General features: G+C 32.2%; 5 protein-coding genes across 8 annotated transcripts; 2 read left to right on the top strand and 3 right to left on the bottom strand.

The window, feature by feature from the left end:
• Nucleotides 1-758: 758 nt before the first annotated feature.
• LOC116776550 (zinc finger protein 501-like) lies at nucleotides 759-2803 on the bottom strand. 2 transcript variants are annotated; one of them, XM_032669755.2, is made up of 4 exons: nucleotides 2684-2803; nucleotides 2399-2506; nucleotides 2192-2319; nucleotides 759-1928 (listed from the first exon to the last, which is right to left on the bottom strand). In XM_032669755.2, the coding sequence occupies exons 2-4, from the start codon at nucleotides 2501-2503 to the stop codon at nucleotides 893-895; spliced, it is 1269 nt and encodes a 422-aa protein (XP_032525646.2). In that variant the 5' UTR covers nucleotides 2504-2506; nucleotides 2684-2803; the 3' UTR covers nucleotides 759-892. The 2 variants fall into 2 exon arrangements, with proteins under 2 accessions (XP_032525646.2, XP_061377246.1); XM_061521262.1 differs by having other exon boundaries at nucleotides 2399-2761.
• Nucleotides 2804-4259: 1456 nt separating this feature from the next.
• On the top strand, nucleotides 4260-11823 carry LOC116773176 (acylamino-acid-releasing enzyme-like). 3 transcript variants are annotated; one of them, XR_009752607.1, is made up of 16 exons: nucleotides 4260-4425; nucleotides 4532-4595; nucleotides 5226-5261; nucleotides 5356-5567; nucleotides 5668-5837; nucleotides 6646-6779; nucleotides 6845-6982; nucleotides 7099-7228; nucleotides 7319-7449; nucleotides 7631-7850; nucleotides 8147-8265; nucleotides 8487-8631; nucleotides 9054-9185; nucleotides 9423-9720; nucleotides 10000-10291; nucleotides 10717-10855. XR_009752607.1 is itself a non-coding variant. In XM_061521287.1 (16 exons), the coding sequence occupies exons 2-16, from the start codon at nucleotides 4587-4589 to the stop codon at nucleotides 11270-11272; spliced, it is 2187 nt and encodes a 728-aa protein (XP_061377271.1). In that variant the 5' UTR covers nucleotides 4262-4425; nucleotides 4532-4586; the 3' UTR covers nucleotides 11273-11823. The 3 variants fall into 3 exon arrangements, 2 of the variants coding, with proteins under 2 accessions (XP_061377271.1, XP_061377272.1); XM_061521287.1 differs by lacking the exon at nucleotides 10000-10291 and adding an exon at nucleotides 11170-11823 and having other exon boundaries at nucleotides 4262-4425; nucleotides 10717-10926; XM_061521288.1 differs by lacking the exons at nucleotides 4532-4595; nucleotides 10000-10291 and adding an exon at nucleotides 11170-11823 and having other exon boundaries at nucleotides 4263-4425; nucleotides 10717-10926.
• A 2867-nt stretch (nucleotides 11824-14690) lies between these two features.
• On the top strand, nucleotides 14691-17956 carry LOC116776871 (forkhead box protein J1-A-like). The gene is made up of 2 exons (XM_061521388.1): nucleotides 14691-15703; nucleotides 16028-17956. The coding sequence occupies exons 1-2, from the start codon at nucleotides 15095-15097 to the stop codon at nucleotides 16490-16492; spliced, it is 1074 nt and encodes a 357-aa protein (XP_061377372.1). The 5' UTR covers nucleotides 14691-15094; the 3' UTR covers nucleotides 16493-17956.
• Nucleotides 17957-18083: 127 nt separating this feature from the next.
• LOC116775920 (glucose dehydrogenase [FAD, quinone]-like) lies at nucleotides 18084-20625 on the bottom strand. Its single transcript, XM_032668976.2, has 3 exons — nucleotides 20401-20625; nucleotides 20091-20290; nucleotides 18084-19948 (listed from the first exon to the last, which is right to left on the bottom strand). Exons 1-3 carry the CDS (start codon nucleotides 20543-20545, stop codon nucleotides 18524-18526), a joined length of 1770 nt encoding a protein of 589 aa, XP_032524867.2. The 5' UTR covers nucleotides 20546-20625; the 3' UTR covers nucleotides 18084-18523.
• A 136-nt stretch (nucleotides 20626-20761) lies between these two features.
• On the bottom strand, nucleotides 20762-23137 carry LOC116775663 (geranylgeranyl transferase type-2 subunit beta). The gene is made up of 6 exons (XM_032668601.2): nucleotides 22803-23137; nucleotides 22598-22715; nucleotides 22281-22374; nucleotides 21652-21822; nucleotides 21276-21429; nucleotides 20762-21116 (listed from the first exon to the last, which is right to left on the bottom strand). The coding sequence occupies exons 1-6, from the start codon at nucleotides 22994-22996 to the stop codon at nucleotides 20846-20848; spliced, it is 1002 nt and encodes a 333-aa protein (XP_032524492.2). The 5' UTR covers nucleotides 22997-23137; the 3' UTR covers nucleotides 20762-20845.
• Nucleotides 23138-24611: the final 1474 nt, after the last annotated feature.

Here is a 24611-nt window from a genome sequence, read left to right as displayed (position 1 = left end):
TAAAATTTATTTTTCTCGACAGAAAGTGTGCTAGATAATATTTATATTGATCGTATAATAAAACTTTTATTATATTAACAAAGTATGAAGTCAAATCATTGTCAGTCGTATATAGCTAAGTACGTTTTTAGTTTTTTTTTTAATAACTAAATCGTCTTTAGCTTAAGATATAAATCTTATAACGTTATCGAGGTCGTGTATTATTTTTTTTATAAAAAATTTACTTTTTTTCAGTAGGGCTTTAGGATATTTAATTCAAATGTAGTGTGAGGTGGTCAATATTTTTAAAATATAGTGAGGTGTAATATTCAATAAAATACTGTGCAGTTAAAAAATTATATAATTTATATTTCATTTTTTTTTCCTTATTTCATAACAACAGCCTCATTAATCAAATTAATCACATTTATTCTGTATAATAATAAATTAATTAATATAATCTGTGATAACAAATATCTAGAAATTTAAAAATAAACCTGGAATTCGGAACGGAAAGTTTTTAATAATATATATGATTACTTAATTTTATTTGCAGATGGATATTCAAGTCATTTTGATATGTTTTCCCCATTTTATACAGAAAGTATAAAAAAAATCTATTCAAATTATATGTAAATATTTTCAAGACAAAGCTATGAGTTATCTGGAAAATTACTTGTGTGGAGCTTTTAAAGAAAATAATTTATAAATGTTGTTAAACAAAATATGTATATGTAAATTTTTTATTCAAATACATTTTACTATAGTTAGTTATAAAATTATAAATCTCTCTTATTAGGTAAACATACAAAGGGCCAACAGACCTTTTTACAAGGTAAAAATTAAGTCTTTTATTTAATTTCACTAAATGCAATATTTACATTGAGATCAGTTAATATATGTATATATATAATTATTGGAAGAGGTTTTTGTGCATACGCGGTATATGAGAAGACAAATATGTTTTCAATATAAATCTCTTACCGCAGTAATGGCATTCATATTTCCTTAAACGGCTATGCACAGTTAGGAAATGATTTTTTAAATTATGTTTGGATTTTAAAGATTTCTCACAAATTTCGCATTTGTACCTTACACTAGAATGTGAAGGTTGATGACCTCTTAGTCCGCTTATGTCTGTGAAGGCTCTCGGACATTTATTACACTTGTAGATTTTATCACCGGTATGTATACGTTTGTGTCGTAGCAAGGACGATGGATCACCAAACGGTTTATTGCAATACCTACAAACAAATGGCTTCTCCTTCGTATGGGTCCTCTCATGCAAGGTTTTAGCACTTTTATTATAGCATTCTTTACCACAGTAAGTGCATTTGAAATTTAAAACGCCTTGGTGTATTTTTATATGTATGTCCAAGAAATACTTGCTTCTGAAATTCTTGTGGCATACATCACATTTGAATTCTGAAGTGTGGCCGTTTATGTGCAAATATGTGCTGTGCCTGCTATTGAATGTCTTGTTGCACAAATTGCATGAGAGTGTGTGCAAGCCCGTGTGCAAATGTAGCAGCTGTTGTGTGTCAAATCTTTCATAGCAAGTGGCACACTCATATGGTATTTCGATATGAGTTTTGAGATGTTCGTTATAAGATTCTTTACCCATAAAACTTTCCGTGCAATGCTTACAATTGTAATGTCTAGACAATTTCAACTGTATCTTCCTTTTAGTCACCATTTTGCTTTTATCTTCAATGTTGTTATTGTTTGTCTCGATTTCTTTATATTCTGGATGAACGAGATTTTTATGAGCTGTCAGATCAATTTGTTTGTAATAACCGATGCCGCAGAAGCAAATGTGTTGGAACGGTTCATGTAAAATTTTATGAGCTTCCAATGTGCTTCTCTCGACAAACTTTAAGCCGCATTCCTCGCACTTAAACCTCTTAATGTATCTTGGATTGTACACTAAATCTGCCTTTTGTTGTGACCTAGAAAATATTTATCATGAATGTATGAAATCTAAATAGATACAGCTGCCATAGAATTAAATTTGATAAATTAATAATATTCCCAAGAAAAATTACATTGAAAAATTTAAACTAATTAATATTTACAAATGACATAGTAAGTATAGAATGTGATCTTTTATGTTCCTTGTTGAGTAATTTTGGAAAAACTAACACTCTCCATCTGATGCCATCAAATCTGTTATTGTTCAATGAATGTATTTCAACATATGTATATACTGTACCTGACTTCTTCTTTCACATGAATCAGTTTGTGGAGGGCGTAATCATGTTCACATATAAACACTCTAAGGCATTTGGCACACTTGAATATTTTCTCCCTTTTTAACTTTACATAACAAATACTACTCAGCTGAAATAATAGTAAATTACAAAGTATTCAACAATTAACTCAATTATCATGGACAATTTACATTTTACTAAATACTTACATGAATTAAAATATGTTTCAAATATTCAATTTTGTTATCGAAAGCGTAATTGCATTTAAGGCATTCCAATATTTTTATTCTTTCAATTAGAACGGTGGGGTTCATTTTCTGAAAATAAAAAATGTTTGTTAATTCAATGTTAATGTTATATTGATTAAGATGTATTTAAGTTGTTATGGTGTTAACAGCTCCGAACTTTTAGTTGACTATACATTTTAACTTGATTAGTAACTTAAATAAGTAATAATGTACATATAATTCGAGTGATTTTGTTACAAAACGTACTTTGCGATCACTGTGTTAAAAATTTCTAAGTTACAATATTTTCAAACGCGCGTATTTCAACTTTCAACTTTGTAGTTTGTACTTACAAACTTTGTCAAATGTCAACAGTCAAAGAGCGCTGTATACTGTCTAACTGTCTAACTGTCAACACCATTGACACTAGTAGATAATTGTACCCTTTCAATTCAAACAATGTTTGGTCTGTATTAAATTATGTTTTAATTAAATTATATACCGAAGAAGATTTTACAATCAATAAATTTCTTATTTTAAATTCATTAAAATTCCAAAAATAATTATATTTTTATAAATGTCCCAAACCATACGACTAAGCTAGGAATGACAAATGCAAAAATTAGGCTTCTATTATGCAATTACTCCTCAACGCAAAATTTACCGCCATATGTACGACAAAGTAATTTTATTTCACTACATGCTCTGTCTTTTTGGGTTTTTAAAGTTAGGACAATCATAAGTCCCGTAGCTGCGAATTACCATAATGTATAAATTCTTTGTATATATAATAATGATAGCTTAATTACTAGGTTCACTAATCACTATTACCACTGTTATTATTATGTTTCGAATATTAAAAGGAAGGTTTATTTTTATCAACTGAACCAAATATAATGGAGGACACACTTTTTTGGACAAACATTACTATGTATAAAGGAATATTCTTGCCAATATTCCTAATGGTGTTCCGTCAGTCATTAATTAATCCAGAGAAACTGAACAGAACATTTTTTGATATCTAAGATTTTCGCCATTCTTCATTCAAATAAAACTAAGGTTTTCGGATATACGTTTTAGTATTTTTATTTTTTTGAAACTACTTTTTTTATCACTATTTCAGGAATTCTGATGTTAGTGATTTGTATGTGAAAATATAGGTTAAACTTTATATGTTCCAAAAATAGTTTTACTAATTAATATGTACTTGTTCCAAATAAGAAGGGACAAAAAATAAACTGTACGCTTTGTTAAGTATACCAGAGGTAAATAGGTGTAAGAAAACAATTTATTAATAATTAATTAATTATCAAATGTGGTATATTGTCGATCAAATTCTGATACCGAATATACTTGCGGCCTTAAATATTATAATCACATCTGTACGTGCTCGAATACTATATATCGAATTATCGTCACTGAGACTTTATATATCACCATCACCAATAACGTTTACCAAGAACGGAGTTAAATCTTCACAATGGTATACACCATCTACGCATAGTGTGAAACTCCGCACTACCCCCATTTTCATTATAAAACTAAGAACTAAACAAAAGATTAACAGAATTCGGGAGTTTTTTTTTTCAACTAAATTTTAAAGATTCTCACAACATCTTTTATATTTTCACTGTAAGGAAGAAGAGTAAATGGATTAAACTAGGGTGCCAGACAGGGTGGAAAATAAACCAAAAAAAAATTATCTCTGAAAAATCCTGGACGTATTATTTAAAAAAAGTACGAAAAAAGTTTATTTTTTTCTAAGCTATAAGTTCAAAAATAAAATAAGTAAAACGTTTAGCCTTTTAATTCAAATGTCAAATATCAACTGTTGACAATTAGAGATTTCAAAACGGAGCAATGACTTTCTTTATTCTCTTATCAAAAATTTTCATAACTTTCAGTCTGTAATAAACCTGATCGGGGGGTGTATGTAGGTGTTTGAAAATAAACATCAACTAAAGAAGTTTTTATAAAATTTGTTGTGTTTTGAATAAACTGCAAAGAAGGTAACTGGATAAACATTATAGTTGCATTTAAAAATTCTACACTTTCGCTGAAACTACATATAAAACCTTTTTTAGTTTTATGAAAATATGCAGTTTAATCGTTCAGATATAAGATATTGCACATTGTTGACTTTGAAATAGATCAAATAAGTATCGTCGTAATGTTTGCGGTAATATTAACATTGCCATAAAGTCTGTATATTAACAGTCTTAATTACTTATCAAACCTTCTTTGTTCTACATTTCTATATTTTTTCTTTTTCATTGTAATAACCAGTAGATATATATTTCACTGTATGCCTGTGGTTATGTTTTCGAAATATAAATTATTTTTCCTACTAATATGAAAATAACGAAAAAATATTATTTGTAGATATTCACAAAATTTTTTATTATTAAGGTTAATATATTCATAAATTTAAAAATAGAAAAAAATCATAAATATCTTTTACTTTGTGTGAAATGTTATTGTGTACTATGTAACATATTACTGTATGCTTTGCAAATTTGTAATTTGAATAATAATAATGGGAAAGCTTCGTTGATAAATAGATAAAAAAAATTACAATATACAATATAAAGTCAGAATATTTTATATCAGAATATATCATTTGAAAAATTAATTTCTTTTTAGTACATCATCACTGTTCTAATTAATAGCTATTTTGATACGTGTATCTGCTGGATAGAGATGCAAGAATTGTATGAGAATAAGAATTGTATTTTGATTTGCTTTGGTTATAAATACAATATAATTTATTTTTTATCCAATAATGAACTATTATTATGCTTCCTTGTAGGATAAGATGGGGGATGTGTGGAGAATGGGCTCACATGTAAGTTTGTTAAGTATTTAAAGAGAATGTAAAAGTTTTCTTGCAGAAAATTTATGCCTAAATACTTTTGATGTGCAAAATAATAAATTTTCAGATGGAAAGTGTGATTAAAGCCTATAAGACTCTTAGCAAAATCCCATCCGTAGTAGGGGGAACATTAAATAGTAATGGTAATAGGATTATATCGAAGTGGTCGGTACGTAACATTGACAAAGGCAAAAACACAAGATATCAGATTGAATATTTTTTGGATAAGAACTTAGATGTCACCAATGAAAGTTACTTTGGTGTGGATGTTAGTAATGAGTGAGTGATGTTTTTAATCTGAATCCACTATGTCATTAATCAATATATACATTCTCTTACTGTGTGATAATTATAACCTTTTAAACAATTTTTTCTCAAGGTTGCTAGTTGCATATTCACCGAATGAGACTTACAAAGCTGTTATATCCGAGGAAAAGGATGAAAAGGATAGCAAAAAGAAGTTCTTTTTGGAAATTTGGTCAATGAATTGTCTTAGCCGTTCCATCGACCTCACCGCACTTGACATACATGGAGATGTCTATGCAGACTGTGAGTTTTTGAATAGTTTTATAAAGATATTCTTAAGTAAATCCTTGATTTGTTCCGTTTTTAATCAATTTAGATATTTTTTCAATCAAATGCCTTGTCTCATCTCGTTTGCAACAGACATTGACATCTCGTCTGCCCGTGATCACGGTTGCTGATAAGTAACCGAAACATCGGGAGTATCTAATTTTAACAAAAAATAAAGCACGCGTATTATATCTGAAAAATATTAGTTTCATTTAAATGAATAAAACTCGCGAAAGTCTTAGATCTCATTAAATGAGTTCATATTTATAGTGTGTTTGGATTAATGAGTTACATAAGGCATTGAAATCCCCCCGGGATGTACATGGGTGTTCATAGGTGGCTACAATTTGCTTTCAATTCCTAGGAGACATCAATTACATTTGATATCTAATAGAAATGACCTTGGAAAAACAAATTATGGCATTTTATGTCTTAACTAGGTATTTTTTTATAGCTTGGAGGTACATTTTATGGCTTGTAGACAATATATTTCTTGGCTTATAGTGGATATTTGTTATATCTCGTGGACAGTAATTTTTAACACTCATATTTGGTACGTCCTCATTAGTCTGTATTAAAAAAATAACAGAGGTCTACACTAGCCTGTAGCCAAAACTTGTCCTAGAACAACTTCTGTTGCTGAGCTAGTTATTAATAAATAAAAAAATAATAACATGACCTTAAAATATCTATAACTAAAGTTACTTATTCTGTAACGAAGATTTCCGTGTATAAATTGTTTGTTATACCGTTTTTTTATTTCGCAAAATGTATTAATTTCTAGCCGAATTCGGATGCCTCGATTGGTCTCCCGATGAAAAGAAAATCGTCTATGTGGCGGAGAAGAAAGTTAAGAAATCCGAGCCTTACATTAAAAGGAAGCCGACAGCTGGCACACCTGATGATAAAACAGTACCTGTATGTTTATTTTTATGAGACATTATTTCTGATACAATGTCAGTAGTAAAAGGATTTTTTTGTAGGGGGAGGAGCATTTGTACAAGGAAGATTGGGGGGAGCAATTGACATCCAAAATACAAGGGGTCATTGTGGTCTGTGATGTTGATAGTGAAACTTTCACTGTATTGGATAATCTGCCAGATGATTGGTGTCCCGGTCAGGTGAGACAAGCTTGTGATTAGAATAAACTAGTTGGTAGCCGGCACTTTAGTACCTTTTTTGTGAGAGTTTTTTTAATTAAAGAGAATTAAAAATCATTGTAATTTTTATGTCACAGGTACGGTTTGCTCCTGATGGCAAGAGTGTGGTGGGGGTGGCCTGGGAGACTGGACTTAGACGTCTAGGTCTTATCTATTGTACTAACCGATATAGCTTCGTATTCAGTCTAACGCTAGACGGAGTGCTCAGTAAGTTATAGTTTTTAGAATTTATAAGCAACAACATTGGGTTATTAACTTTATAGAAGAAAAAAGACCAAACTTTAATACTTTTTGCAGAGAAGTTAAGCCAAGTGACTTACTCAGTGCGTTCACCACGAGTGTCACCTCACAGAGTAGTGTGGCTGCAGAGGTATGCTGGGGGTCCTCATCACTCCTGTCACCAGCTCGTGGGACTGACGTACCAGCAGGTGAGATACAAACAACGCCACAGGGCAGATTAACATCAGAGACTACATTAAACATATCGCTCTAACTTTCATAAAATATTCACCGCTGACAGGAGTTTTGTTACTCATCATTTAGTTTTCTTTTAATATCAGACATAAAATACTTGTTTGTATATATATATTTTTTTATAAAATCATACAGATAGAGCTCATGAAAAATGTTGAAGTTGAACCAACGATCATAACGGATCTTGTCGAGACCGAGAGGAAGATATCAAACGATTTCTTCTACGGAATTTTCTGCCAGGGACTACCTTTAATGTGTTTCGTCAAAAACAAACAAGGGCTAAAAACGGACGACGAGAGAATAGTGTTCAGTACGCAACAGCAAAACGAAATTAGGAGTTACGTAGTGCACGTTGGTATGTTGATGTTTCTGATATATTGATATTAGCTCCTGCTGAGAATTGATATGAAAATATATGTTCTTTGTGCACTAATCTTTTCTATCCCTTTTGAATGGAAGAAATATTCATCGGACTTCCTAAAGGAATTTCAGCACGAAATCTATCTTTAATTTTGTTGAGTTTATCTTTTATTTTTTCGTATTTCCAAAATTTATTTCACGCTACACGTAATATATATTTAGATGATAACTAAGTAGATCTTAAAAAACGGGATTTAACATCGCGTTAGTTTTAATATACCTTTATTACAGAGAGCGGCAATATGGTAGACATATCGCACAAGAAGGATGGCCCGGGGTCCACCACCGTGCTGTGTGTGAGGTCGGATGTAGTGCTGGCTACGTTTTCAAACTTAAGAACACCGTCACAGGTAAAAACTGCCCATTCGAGCAAAAAATCTCGCAGAGAAGTTTTGTTTGGAGTTCACCTCAATCTGCCTAACCGTTAATTACGTGTGTTCTATTTTCATGTTAGTTTGTATATTCAAAGATCAATTAAGTAGCATAAAGGGAGTGGTACAATTATGAGCATATAATTGTTTACTTTGGTGACCTTTGACCTCATAAAATAATCTTGGCAATGAAATTCCAGTTGTTCGTCGCTAGACTTCCACCAACAGGTCACGAGGCTGGCATCGAATGGGTGCCGGTGAGTAAACCACACACTCTGCCGAGTTCAATATCTCAAGGGAAAATACAGTACATGCACTTGGACCACAACAACGATGACAAAGTCTGTGAGTATCATTCTTATATGAAATATCGTTTTCAATATCAATAAAGTGTTGCTGTGAGCGTAAACTGTGTCACTAATGATATGGTATTTAAGTAAATATGGTAGAAAAGTCTAACGTAACAACTAGCGATGCCAGGTTAAGGAAGCGTAAACTGTTGTACATAAAATGTCCCAAAATAGTGCCCGAATATTTTTTTTTCGAATTCCCCTTCATTGACTTTCCCTATTTGTATATTTTCATTGAGATAGTTCTTGTTCTTTGTCACAAGCAATTTCCAACATATAAATATATATATTCCCAACATATATATTTTACGAATAATTTAAACCTATCCTATAACGTAGCCGTCACTATACAAGAGAATATGTTAAGTTATCTGTATGTGTTCTATTAAGAGCCATTGATGTCATGTTTGACTATAGCCAAGTTCACGGCGATGTACTTCGGGCCGGACCAGCAAGGCATATATCCTCTGGTGGTGTGGCCACACGGCGGACCGCACTCCGCCTTCTCCAACACCTACTCCTTGGAAGCTGCGTTCTTCAACCTCATCGGTAAACACATAATATATGATGCAACTTGTTTATCATTTCTCGATGACATTATGGCTTTGCATTAATAAAAATTGTATAATATCATGATTGTAAATTATATATACGGTATGTGTACATGTATTCTATCCTGCTAAGTGTCCATTGCTGTTTACAAAAATTTTCACCAACCAAATACCAAGATACAATTCCTACAAAGCAACGGAAAAAAAAAACAAAGCCCATTGTATAATTTCACAGGATTCGCTACGTTGTTAATAAACTACCGCGGTTCAGCGGGCACTGGGAACGGTTCGATCTGCTATTTGCCAAGTCGCATAGGGACAGCTGATGTTCTGGACTGCAAACTCGCCACCGACAAGGCCATAGATATGTTCCCAGTTAACGATAAGAAGCTGTTGCTGTATGGCGGTTCTCACGGCGGGTTCCTGGTCGCGCACCTCAGCGGGTTGTTCTATGACTTCTACCACGCCGCCGTGCTGAGGAATCCTGTGATAGACCTCGCTTCAATGATCCACACCACTGACATCGCTGATTGGTGAGTTACACAACACGTGCCGGGTGTTACATACTTGCGCTTTGTTTTTTTTTTTTGTTCGCTCGCTTCTATGAACCTTCGTTTTTCCGGAATAGTCTTTTTTCCAATTCAGCCGTTCTGAATCATATATATGGTGACGAAAATATATCTAAATCTCTAAACAATATATTTTGTGATATAATAGGACACTGCAAATAGTGAATTAACTTAAATTACTTCCACAATGGACACTTGGCATCCCGTCCTTAGCGGGCGATTATTAAGACATGACGTATATAGGTTTTTCGTGCGTCCGAATAAATTATCGCGGTTCGACCGGCTCTGGTGACAATAATGTCCGATGTCTGGTGGGACGTGTCGGCGACCACGACATAAAGGATTGCGTCCTCGCAACCGAAACCGTAAAAGAGCTGTACCAAGTAGACGAGGTGCTGCTGTATGGCGGCAGCTATGGGGGCTTCATAGCCAGTCATCTAGCCGGGAGAATGCCAAGAGAGTTCAAAGCTATGGTCCTAAGAAATCCATTGATAAATTTTGTCACTAAATTCCGCTACGCCGATAATCCTGACGGGTGAGTCGCCTGAGTTGAATGCATCAGCTTGTAAAAACTTGTTTAATATAATAATGATCGTACTGTGATTTGTGCTAACAATTCTTAATTGACTTAGCTTTGTTTATGGGTGATTGGCGGATACCTTAAGGTTAAAGGTAATAAAATCATAACTATTATATGACGTATTTAAATTGGCATGCCTTTAATTATATAACCAGCGTACATCTGATTTTTTTGTTTATTAAGTCTCTCAATTCTAGTCGATTCATTCTTCTTCTTCTTAAAAATATCCTACCCCACAAAAAATTATACATAATTTAAAAACATGATTGTGTCAATAATTGTCATAGTCCTACAATAATTATTTTTCTATATACAATACTGAAAAATATTCTTATTTGCACATTCACATACAAAAGCAATCAAAATTTATTTCCATCCAGGTGCGCGACCGAGGCCGGTTTCGAATACATAGAAGGTGGTCAGGAATTTGAAGATACTCTTCTATTACTCCATCGCGCATCACCAATAATACACTCACACAATGTGATCATACCGACAGCCGTGATGCTCGGCACCAAAGACAAAAGGGTTCCGTACTACCAGGGACTGGAGTTTGTGAGGAAATTGAAAGCCAAAGGCGTTCCTACCAGGTAATATACGATATCTGAATTCAAATGCATATAGCAAGTATAGAAACGATAGGTTTGAACCAACGACCTCCGAGCGACGTTTCAGTCTCTTCTCCATCTAAGCAGCCGGGGCTTCATTCGATTTAGTAAAATTCAAAGTTGGATATCACAAAGTTTATATTGTCTGGGTGATAAAATCTATGGAAAATGAACAAATACATTATCTAAGTATATATTTTTTAATAATTTTATAAATCCTGTCAGGGTTTTGCTGTATGATGATAACCACGCTCTGAGCTCGCTGCCAGTTGAAATGGACAATCTGATCAACGCCGCTGATTGGTTCATAAACGCTATCAAACCATAGCTGTTGAAGGAGAGGTACGGGGAATACCTCAGAGATGTGGCTCTGGAGATGCTGCTGTGAATGTCGTACGATTATGAACTTTATCCCACTTATATATAACGTTCTGTATCCTATAATAAGATTTGATATGAAAAAATGTCTTTTAGTATATTAAATAGACTGTAATAACCTCTCCAATAGTTCCAATGTCACAGCCATGAATTAGAATGGACTGATTTGTCTTAATTAATAACACAGAAATTAATCTCAGATGATAATCTGTGAGGCCGCTATTAACACGTATCTAATATAATATGTAACGTAAGTGAAGTCTCTTAGAAAATATTAATCTCTTATATATAATTAGAGTCTTTTAAAAGTATTGTGAAAAAAAAGTCCCATTGATGGAATAATTTAAATAGGTGACGCTTAGAAAGTGTCAATGTAAGTATTTGACGTTTGACACCTGTCAGCTGTTATTATAAAATGTGTAATTGTATAAGTCCAATTACAAAATATTTTTTTTGATATTTTTCTATGTGTAATCGTAATATGATATTGGAATTTAACAAGTCGTTTTATTTCTATCCCAATATATTTGTATTTTGTAGTCATCCTACTAATATTATGAATGGGAGAGTTTGGGACGATGAATGTATGGTGTATATAGTATATGTTACGAGATCTAAGACTTTCGCGAGTTTTATTCATTTAAATGAAACTAATATTTTTCGGATAAACTACGACAGACGAGATGTTTGCCCGTGATCACGGTTGCTGAAAAGTAACCGAAACGTCGGGATTATGTAGTTTTTACAAAAATTTATCACGCGTAGTTTATCCGAAAAATATTAGTTTCATTTAAATAGTATATGTATGTTGCTCCTTCACCAAAAAACTACTTGACGGATTTTGATGGAACTTTACAGTGATATAGCTTAGACATCAGAATAAAGCAAGGGATATAATTTATTCAGGAATACCGTGTAGTTCCGTGGATCAAGGTATGACTATCGTAGTATGCATTAACTGTCACGTCACTTTGTACATTTCTTTTTGCATTTGCATTTGCATTTTTTTCTTCTTCTTGGAGTGAATATTAGCCCTTATAAAAGGGTAATACTATGAAATAAAACAGTCCGAGACATTGGGGTAACACTGTTCAGTACGTTTACCATGAGTTTGTACCGTTAAACTAAATACAAGACAGTTTCCAGTACTTCACTCTCGACGTTATTGAGTCAGGTGCGACGTATTTGTATGAGGTACAGTTTCAGTCTTGATGCTACATGTTCAGCGTTACTTCCAGTAATGTTCTACAAAATGGCTGAAACCAGTATTTATAGTTTTCAAATACAAGTTGATACATAGATGTTGCCATAAAAAAATTACAATAGTTCAGTGTTCTAATTAAATATAATCAGTCATAAAAATAATTCTAAGGATTATAGTATATTATAATTTGTGCGGCGCCAATTCAAACATACTACTGCCGTATTACTATCCTATGCGACAATTTATAAATGAAAAATCGAAAACTGTCTGTATTTCGTTTGACAATACAAACACGTGGTAGAGGGACAGGTGTTACGACATATGTTCCTTTACGATTTATTAATTTTATTTTATTGGCCTATACTAGATGGATAATCACCGGCCCTTAAAGTACGGCACCCGCTTTTATATTTTGACCTTTTATATTGTTCGAAAATTAATAAATACTTACTTTATAACATAATTTATATTATAACGAAAATATATTTTGACGTTTCTGCTGATTTGTTTCAAGAACTCTTAACTTAATTCTAATACACTGAATATTCGTATTTGAAATAATAATCATAATCTTTATAGCTTAAAATTTAAATATTACTTTCTAAGTTATCTAAGTGCCTTAGTCATCCTTATAAACTCGAAGACATAACATATATTACCTGCATGATAGGCAAAGCTCCAAATGTTTTGCATATTCTAATGAAGGCCATAGCTCAATACTGGAACGTTGGGTTACAACACAAAATTATATTTACTTAAAATAAATCCTTAACCAGAGATAGATAGTTTGTTTACGCAGGTAAATAATAAATTATAAAGATGATTATTAATAAGTAAAGCAGTTTCTCAAAGGTATATTTAATATTGTTTACCATGTATTTTAATCTTTAATTGTGATTTTAACATCGCACTGTAAAATTAAAACAATAAAAATGTCTTTAATTAATATATTGTGGTTAATTAATAGTTAATAATAAGAAAAATATATTGTATATTATAGAATTTGATCTCAAACTCCTCTTGTCTTGTCTTTCTGATTTTACTCGCATATTTTTTTCTTTTGCGTTAATAAATAGTAAACGGTAAATATAATATAATAAGTACATATCAAATATATCCTAGTAAGAACTGTAAAATGGGAAGTAAAAAGGTATAATTTTTTATTATATGTAGATAAAAGTATATGTTTTGTACAAAACACCATCTTCGTCTATACATCCACATATCTTGCTTATCTGTGGTCTGCTTATGTGCGTTCATTCCTTTACATTCGTTGTCGGTATCAATTTGATTAATGACCCCAGGTCATTCAATTTGTACAGGTTTTTAGTTTCAGAACTATCATTAAAAACGATTCATTCTTCACTTATATTCTTGTACGTTAAACGGTTCTCATTTCTTTTTGTTACGAGTTCAAACTAATATACATTTTAACAATTGTTGTCTTGAAAATTATTTTTTCTAAATAGTCATATAGACATAGTGAGAATCGTGAATAACATATATATTTTTCCTTAAATAGAAACAATTAAATTGTATACCACTTAAAAGCCGACTGTCCCTTAAATTAGGGTACATGCATTATTGCAATTACATATAGGGGTAGATTACAGGCTGGTACGAACGATACGCTCCAGTGAGCGCACCTTACTATACCGCTGCCGTGTGGGTGAAAAGAGCGCGAAAATTATAACATCAATTTAAAAAGTAAAGATATTCCATAAACATATTTAGAAAAAACTATTTGCACACATAAGAATAATATTTGAATATTAAAATAAATTATTTTTTCTTCACATCATTTAATGGAAGATAACACTGCCTCTTGTACTTCTTAAAATGTAGCTATTTTGTGTATAACTCGATATAGATGTATATTTTATTTTATTCAAATATTCATAGCTCGATAGTCTATTGTATTATGGAGTGATCAGTGTGTAGAGGGATGTTTTAACGATATAAAAACACTGGTAACTATTTCACATCGACATTGAACAAGCACTTGCCTTAATTGCTGCTAGCTGAAGGGCGCTTGACATTGTTTGTTCTTGTCAAATAATCAAATCGATTTTAGGAAATCCTTTACTATTAAATCGAATGAAATACATCGTGAAATCTATTAGCGCGAATGAATAGCGTTATTCAGAATGAGTCATACCGAATGTCGGGTATAGTTAATTTGAATATGACTATACGGACAAATTAAAAGATAATACTCTGTAAATGTTAAACATTGGTTTGGAACATCAAGTTCACGAACAAGGAAGTACCAGCAGTCTCCGATAGCAAGCACACGTCTTGATAACTGTGACTAATTGTCGAGAGGCAATGCGGGCTGGACTTCTTCGGTTGGAAAAATATCGATCGTTCAGCACACCTGTTCACAACGGACCCCGCGCACCTGTCATTACACCATTAGTTGTCGGGACGCCGGCTAGCGCACACCTACCACCGTCGCTGACCACCGTGACGTCACTACGGTCGATCGATCGCCACCTACCATTCATAGCCACACGTTCTTTTACAGCATAACGATGATCTAGCTTCTGGATCTAGGTATGCCAAAAGATGCATATAACGTCGAGCTTCTTTCCGGCGTCTGGCGAGATGCTGGACGCCTCCGTGAATCTTTACGGGGATTCGGGAGATCAGTGCGGGTTTTTCACTTTGGACGAAGCGGTTCCAGAATCTTCGCATACCGTTGAAATTGAATACGTTTATGAACAACCGGATGCTGGCAAAAACGAGGAGTTGCGGACATCAAAAGCTTCCTCGGCCCAACCGAAGAAGACCCAAGCGAAACAAAAGCAGATCAAAGTAATCGAAGAGGAGTCTGAGACGGATTTGACCAATCTAACATGGTTGCAAAATATCACCAATATCATGGCCATGCCCCAATTTCCGATACCGCCAATGTCACCGAATCCTCAGGTCAAAGTTCAACCTCAGAATACCAGGCTGCAGAAGTTCAACCAAACTATCGCCAAGTGCCAGAAAGACTTCATGGAGAACAAAGAGGAATATCAAAAGAACAGCGATAAGAAGCCTCCATATTCTTACAGCACCTTGATCTGTATGGCCATGCGGTATAATAATGACAAAATGACACTATCCGCGATCTACTCTTGGATTCGTGACAGCTTTAAGTACTATCGGAACGCGGATCCCACTTGGCAGGTCAGTATTATCTTTTTTTCGGTAGTCAATGTTCCACAAACTGATTCCAACAAGCATTTAACCTGATAAGATTACAACTAATTACATCTAGATACAGTAAATATATATTTATTTTTAATACATAAAGATTAGATTAAGGATATTATGCATGTTACACATGTCGTGTGTTAGAGTTTTAAAATATCGTCTGTTTATAAACAAAATCAATTGCCATGCATTATTAAACGATTGTAACGAATGAATTTAAAAGGGAACATGACCGGAAATGTCACCCCGGACGATCACCCAAAGGGCTTAATAATTTATATCCAATTTTATTTCCAGAATTCTATTCGACACAATCTGTCGCTGAACAAAGTGTTCGTAAAAGTAGCTCGTTCTAAACACGAGCCGGGTAAAGGTGGATTCTGGAAACTCGATCTGGCTCATTTGGAAGGAACTAAACGTATATCAAACCGTCCCCACAAAAAGAAGAAGAACGAGACCAAAACAGAAGCGAAATTTGACAGGAAGGTGTCCGAAGAGAAGACGGCTGTTGCCAATATACCACAAATTGATTGCGTCAATATGGAAGATGTCGGGCAAGCGGTGACACTTCATTTGCCTGAATTTAATCTCCCTTTGCCCGATATTGAAATGACAAATGTGGGGGCAAATGTCATTGTGGAGCCTGTAGCGCCGCCCCTGATGCCAGAAGACGACTTGTCTTCTTTGCTATTAAGTCCCACAGATTGGGAAGACCTTCAATTGGACATGTTAGACAATTATCTGGATTCTTGTTTCAAGTAAGTTTTTTTAATAGAACATTTTGTCTATGATATCTAGTCACTTTGGTAACAGTTGATAATACTTACATATTAGGAAAATGGCAAAGGCGAAAGAGCTTTAGGATTTTAGAAAAATACTATTTTAGATTTAGACAGCACTCAGACTATAAAATTGTCACTATTTATAAAAAAAAACCTGTTTGGTCGTAATTTTCAACGTACTTGATATAAAACGATGTAGTATTTATGTATTTTCATGAAATAGATATTAGTTACGTGTTGTGATCGGCCATATTTGGCGTTGACCCAGCTTTGCTCAATATAAAGCTCAGTCCATAAGAAAAAAATAAATCACGAATGTAATTCCGTGTGTCGTAAATATATTGAATACTTATTTGATGCAGTATTAAAAATATTATATAAATAAAGTAATTTAGTGGAACGGCAAATTTTACCGCTCAGTATTAGTAACTTTAGTGTGTAAAAAAAATGGTAGATAATATTGAAACTACTTAGTCGGTGTTAGATCAAAGATAACTTGTATTGCACTTTTCAATTGGTATACAAAGTAAAAGTCTTTCTATTTCTAATATTTTCAAAGATTCTTAATTAAACAGTCCTTATTAAAAATATAGACTAAAACATATCTTAATAAATTTGTAATAGTCATTATACTACTTGTAATGAACTGTTTTCTGAAAAAAAAAACGTCAAATGTCATTGTAATAAGCATTTCAAAAGAATTGTCAAATGTTGTTGACGTTAGTTGTAAGTCAGTATGTTTTGTAAGGGCGTTGCCTTGCTTAATAGTTAGTTAGAAATAGGACCTATCAGGTATTCCGTCCAGTATTCACTAAGCAGAAACTGCGTTGTAATTACGTTTGCTCAGCACAAAGTATTATATAGTAATAAAAATATTTATTATGAAGGTTTAAATATTTTCATGTGTCAAAAGAACACATTTTTCTTTGTAAATAAGTTTTCTAAGATTTCTTACCTAATATCGATATGCACAAATTAGTTATGTGACATTTTAAATGTATATAATGATAAAGTAGATATAGTGTGACTTCCGTAAGTGTCTTAAATGATCGCGTAAGTATTTTTCAAATCTGTAACAGAATAAATTGATTCTGATTTAAAAAAATATATTCTGAGTGATATAAATAAAATCACATCTATGAGTCGATGTACTAAATAGTCACAATAAATGAGCAATCATTTCTCATTCTAGTCATTTAATGCATATTTTTTTATGAGCACTCTTTTTTATATAATGAATGTAACATTGTAAACAGTGCATTTTGAAAGCAATAATTGTAATGTATTTAAGATAATAAAAATAAATGTTTTCGATTCACACAAGATGGCCTTATTGTTATTATTTTTAAACGAAACGGTTTTTTAATTGTAACGTTTCTAGAAATGGCTCAAAATGTGTATGGAATTGTAGAAATATCTTTAAATATATAAATAAAAAAGTTAACCATGTTTTATTTCATCCCCCTAAAATCCTGTTGAAGGCTGTAAACACGATGGTATTTTGTTACATTTATCCACTTACTAATATATTTATATACGTAAGTTACAAGTTTTTCCACAAATAAAAACACTTTATTATTCAAAAATTTATTCTTAGTAATATTAAATATGTCTGGTAAGATATAATTCCAAAATAAATGTCATTATGGCACCAATGAAGCATCAAGTGGGAGTTTTAATCTTTTATTACTTTATGAAGCTATGTCAAGGGCTGACAATTGGTTGTGAAATTTTGTTTTGCTAAACATATATTTTTTTAATCTTATAACTGAAAGTATTAATCCATATGTTTTACGCACTTGCGTTTCGGATTACGTTCCGCAAAATAATTTAATAAATAGATAAAATGTGAATGAGTTTTTGCAAAAAAATATTTATAATGTACTAGAAAAACGGATGTAACATTTTAATAGAGTGCGTAATCATTTTAAAACACGACAATGTGCGTCGTAACCTTAAAAACGACGTGTTTTATTTTAATTTCTTTATTAAAACAGTAAACAAAGTAATGTTATCTAGCTAAGCATACGCTTTGCAGCAATTCCACTAAGAAAATTCTTTGGCAATTTTCAATTCTATCAATATTGTTAAGTATTACATTTTCAAAAAATATGTTACCCATCATAGCAATGGCGGCGTTAATATTACCGCTTGGTAGGGTTGGTAGCACTGAACCATCGACAACATACAAGTTTTTTACTCCTAACAATCTAAACGAAGTGTCTACTACTGTATTTATGGACTCTGGCAGCCCCATGGAACATGTACCCACAGGATGGTAGCTCGTTAAAGTCAAATGTTGAACATAGCATTTAAGATATAAATCAGAAAATATTTTATATTTCTTGCAACTCGGGAATGGTGTATCGTTCATGTGAGCGCTAATGACTTTAAGCGATTCGGTTTTTAATAATTTAATGACAAACTTAACACCTTCTACCAGACTTCTGATATCATTTTCGTCAGATAAATATTTTGGATTAATAAGAGGCGGTACATTTGAATTTTTACTTTGTATTTTTACTTCGCCTTTACTTTTAGGATGAAGTATTATCGGAAAGAATGTTGCTGCGTGCTTATGAAATACTTTTTCGAAATAATTTTTCCATATGTCATCGGAAATACCGAGGTTCCTCCTCAAATGTGAACCTCTATCTGAAGTTATGCCAACTGGCAACACCATGAACTGTATGTCAGGGATTTCTTCGTTTTTCGTAGAAATGAAACCGACAACTTCACAACCCGGAGTAGTCAAAGGTCCTTTACCACTATAGAAATATTGAACAACATTTATTGGATCCATAATATCTGAAGCTGTAACTGACTGTGGTTCATCAAACAACACTAAGTCTAAACCAGTACCGATATGGTCTTGAAGGTTTTTTCCAACTGGCAAGTCCTTTACAATGGGTATATTAAGAGATTGTAATAGCTCGGACGGCCCTATGCCAGAAAGCTGAAGTATTTTAGCTGAATTTATCGTCCCTGCACTAAGAATAACACCTTTCCTTGCTAGAATTTTTGTATTTCTTGTCTTGACACCAATACACTTAGACTTTTCTATCAAAAGTTTTTCAATATATACATGAGTCAAAACCTTTGTCTGATCTAATTGTAAGTTATGCGATGTTGTCCATCTTTTGCCATTATATTGGGTAATAGTCGATTTCTTAAAGCCGTTACCAAAATCTTTTATCTCCTTGTAACCTAACTCCTTGGTGGCATTTAATATAGCATTACCTAAATTACTATCATATTGGAGGGGACTCAAATTAAATATTTCCGACTCTATATAATTAAACTGTTCTTCAATATACCCTTTAGTATATTTCCCATGAAACCAATCAGCATAATGAGATATATTCCCTCTAACATGAATCATGTTATTCATTTTGGATGAACCCCCAAATATTTTTCCCTGTGAGAGTTTGCATTTCTGTAACAATCAAATCTATTAGTGTTTTATTACACAATTTTTTAATCACCAATTTGTGTTATCATATTTTTTCTACTCTCAAGTCAAATTTACTTCATGGTCTACAATGTAGGACCTGTTTTGCAACATAAATGTCACTTACATGGCCATCCATAGCAAGACATGCATTGTCCTGGGGAACAGTCTCAAACCCCCAGTCGAAGTGCGATCCATGAAGTAATGGTCCAAATGCTGGGATGTCATGAAAGTGATGACCAAAACCTCCGGCTTCAATTACTATATACGTATAGTTGGTTTCTGCTAGTCTATGTGCTATCAGGGAGCCAGCAGTACCAGATCCAACTATCAATAGAAGATTTATGCTTAAATGCCGTTGAAGATTCAATAGCAATAAATAGTTGTAAAATGTTATTTATTAGATTTAATTTTGAGTGAAACGTATCAGCACCCACCTATAATATAATCATACTCTGATTTGATATCTTGAAACAAATTCGATGTTAATAAACCGCTGTAGTAAATTAACCAAGTGAATATTGAGAAAAAATTTACACATATACTAAATATAAAGAACTGTAAGAGGTATATATGCGTCATTATTGCCTTGTTACATTTAAAATAGTTAGTTACTAGCTAAAATTAAATGTAATATTAATAATGTTTGGTTATGTTTACTATTTATCTATATAAGTGACACTGACATTAAAAGTTACCATATAAATAAAAAAAATCATCCTTCTCATGTGTTGCCTTAACCAAAAATATACTTTAAAACGGTAGGGTAGCGAAATACTTTTATTGAAACCAGTGATAGTTGTTAAATGAAATTTGTATAACTTTATTTAATATAATTATTATATACTTCTTATATAATTAAAGCATTTGGTGTCATTAAAACTATACAAGCAAAATTTGTGGTTCCAGGTTCAACCTGTCTATAGTTTCTTGAGGCATGCAATATGTTGGGTTGACTCGTTTGATACTAGTGTCTCCTAGAAGGGATAAGCCAGCTAAGCCGAATAAAGTATGGAACGGATCCGGTATATCCCCCGGACGATCACTGAAGCCCCCCGTCTCCGAATCCTGACAAGCCAATATGAATTGTTCCAAATTTTTCTTATCAACCCAGTGTATTCTGTTCAACATTGATAAAGAAGACATCACCCACCTGCAAACAAATATTTAACATACCAGATTTTCAATTTTACTACACTTATTATTAATTCCGTAATAAGGTTTCTATAGAAGAATTAACGTAACTGTGAAAAATATTAAAATATCATTTTTTTCAATCTCATCTGAAACTAAAAATAAATATAATTCTTACCAAGAATAACATAAATCAGGTAATTTCTCGGGTCTGCCGTTCAGGCCACCGCTGGGAAGTTGTCTTTCACACAACCACCAAGCGAGCTCATCCGCTTTTAGGACTTCCATTCGTTTACATATAGATAAAGTTCCCACACAGCAGTAAATAAGACCTGGGGTGTAACAAGTTAAAGAAAAAGTTTTTAAACAACTCATATATAAGTTAATTTTTAAATAAAAATTCATATTTAATTGTCTAGCATTTGGTTTTTGGTTTAATATGTAATATTATTACAAAAAATTTGAAATTAATTGTATCAAAAGAAATACATGTATGTTAAAAAAAATTGTCTTTACACTAAATATGTTTTATGCATCATATATAAGTATTTAACCTGCATGGCTCTCCGAGCCCGGTTTAGAACCGAAGCCACCATCGAAGTTCATACAGCTCACTACAAATTCGACAGTTTTATTAACATCGATTGCATCAAGACGATGCAGCAACGAAAGACACATCACCGCACAGAATGAGAAACGGGTGTCCACCTCACCCCACTTGTCACCTACGAATAATGACAAAACATTATTAATAAAATTATAGTTTGGGTTAACCGGCTATGAATTATATTAGAAGGTATAGGAATCTTTATAATTCACTAACAAGTCCTCATTGTTATTACATAATGAACAACTTGTTCTTGATTTTAAGATAAAAGATAAATAAATTTTAAGATAAAAGATAAATAAATAAATAAAAGATAATAATAGGATTCCGTTGAACTGTCTTAATGTTATTTTACAATTTCATCAGTTAAAAATGAATTTAAAGTGAAATAGTTTACAAGTATGGTATTTATATAACACATACAATGTTAATCACAGTTAAAAGGATTATGTATGTCAAAATGAAAAGTAGGGGGACGATTCACAAAAAGCTAATTCATATACTAGAAGCAACAGGTCACATTGTTGATGGGCAGTTGCCATTAATGTGAATACACCCTAATAACGATGGTATTACCAAAGAAACTTCCATCTTCTTGCTGGAGGGAACTCACAAACTTCACCACACCTTCAACATCTATAGCGTCCAGTCTGTCATACATAGCCAACACCTGTAAGTAATGTCATTACATTTTTATATATATATCTTCCTACTTTATTATTTCAATATCAAAATTTATGAAAATAAAATTCTCAGGACTTTTTTTAGTTTATAAAGTAATTAGAACGTCCTGATGATTTGGAAGGGATTAAATAAATCAGATAACATTCTGTTTTAGCAACCAGCAAAGAGAATTGCTTAAATGAGTAATTATTTGTATTACCGGCACTCACCTGAACAGCGCTCAGGGTGTATAACATGTGTGGATCGTGGCCGTTGCAGGCCGATATACCTCCACTCTCACTATCCTGACAGGTCGATATAAATGATATAATTTCGTCTTTTGGCATCCTGTAATGATTGCCAAAATTAAGGTTCGAAATTCAAGAAGACTACAAGTAGAGGTTTACAGTAATTTTCTTTCAAATAAAAAACTACCTGGATGACTGATTCATAAGTTCCATTGCCGTGAGACTCCAGTAAATACCGGACATTCTTAAATATTCTGTCATGCAATATTCATAATCGTTCTTATTTAGACCGTAGCTGGCTAAATAGTCTGAATGCTTTTGTAATAACAAAGTCTTAGGCCGATCTTCAGAAAGTACGACGTCTTTTGTTTTTTGCGACATATTTTTTATTAAAATATTCTCCAAGATTTTTCTTACAAAAATGTTTTTATATTTATCTTATTGTAGTTTATTTACACAAATAGAAATATTTGTTAAACATTTGTGTAATATTATGATAGACGATCTGCGATCATTAATTTGAAGTTGACATTTGAATGTAGCATGACACTATTGTATATTTCTATAATTTTTGCTTTGAATTCTTGGCTATGCAGTTCGTCATATTATGTATTATAATTACTTCTTTTCATAACCATTAACCATGGTATTTTAACTTTGTTCTTAGTATTACTAATGACTAGGGACTATTAGGTATTTATAAATATAATTATACTTTATGACCTCACTCTCGGCTTCTAAAAAGTGTATTTTTTACTTATTAAATTTTAAAAGGTTGACAAGTCAAAAATAATATTTTTTCAAAACACTTTGTTGGATTTATTTTAATATAAATGAAGGAGTTATTATTAGAATTTTTATTTAATTTGGAATTCGTTAACATGTCCTTATTTTTCTTTAATAGCTTTTGGTACTTAATAAGCTGTGGTCAGAAATGTTCTTGTACTACAAACCCTGTCTGTCCGTCTTTAATAAAGTGTATATCTTTGTTAGTAAAACACTAAATATGTATTTAGATTATAATATATTGATTTTTTATTTCAAAAAATATTATAATGAACGAATGTAGATAATAGATATTAAGATGTTTATATTAGTTTAAAAAACACAATGTTTTAGAAACATTTCCTAAAATGCAAAATATTCTATTTATTATATTACTCAGGTTAAATCATTATCACGTCGTTCTATTACGTACTCTTATGTCCATGTATCAGATAAAATATTTATTATTTATATATTATTTTAATAGAGATATGAGTATAATGTAATGATCAGTTATCTGTTTGCTGTATATGACCTGCTTCTAGCAGTAAAAAATAAGATGTTATATATATAGGGAAGTTACTTTTCTGACCCTTATTAATAGTACATTAATAATAAAAAAAAATTCTAGCTTTAAATGATTTTAAAACACCATGAAGATTTGTCCTACACAATACAAAGTATGGAATAAGTATTATGTATATGAGAGTATAGTTGGTCGAACTAAATAGTACGATATAATTTATGTTTCAGGAAAATAGCATATTTCTAACAAGTTCCACGTAAACAGTTATCCGTTACCGTAATTCGAATATTATTCAAGGAATACTTGGCTCAATATTATTTTCATTAAGGTATATTGATATAGATTTTGTATATCCTATTTAAAATAGGAATAAAATTTGTAGTTTATATCGTAAACGTTTGAGAGAACAAAATCCGTGAGTGGTTGTTACGTTTTTTATAGCTTTATGATAACTTTTATCGGAAATACAAGGGTCAATAAAACAATGAAGCTAACTGCTCGATATCATTTACTCACTAAGGACGTGGTCAGGGATTTATATGTATTTTTTTTAATATGGTGATAAACCGAAATATCCTTTATAGCTTTGAATTTTATTTATAATAAAAATGTATGATTTTCATCTAGACGTTGATTCCCGCTCACTGATTTGTATATGAATGGCTATTGTGTCATTTATTATCCATATATCTTCAGCATCCTTTG

The sequence above is a fragment of the Danaus plexippus genome, chromosome 8, assembly GCF_018135715.1.
Source record: "Danaus plexippus chromosome 8, MEX_DaPlex, whole genome shotgun sequence".
Classification (NCBI taxonomy): Eukaryota; Metazoa; Arthropoda; class Insecta; order Lepidoptera; family Nymphalidae; genus Danaus; species Danaus plexippus.
Note: the sequence above shows the minus strand (reverse complement) of the source record. Positions and strands in the feature narration are given on the sequence as shown.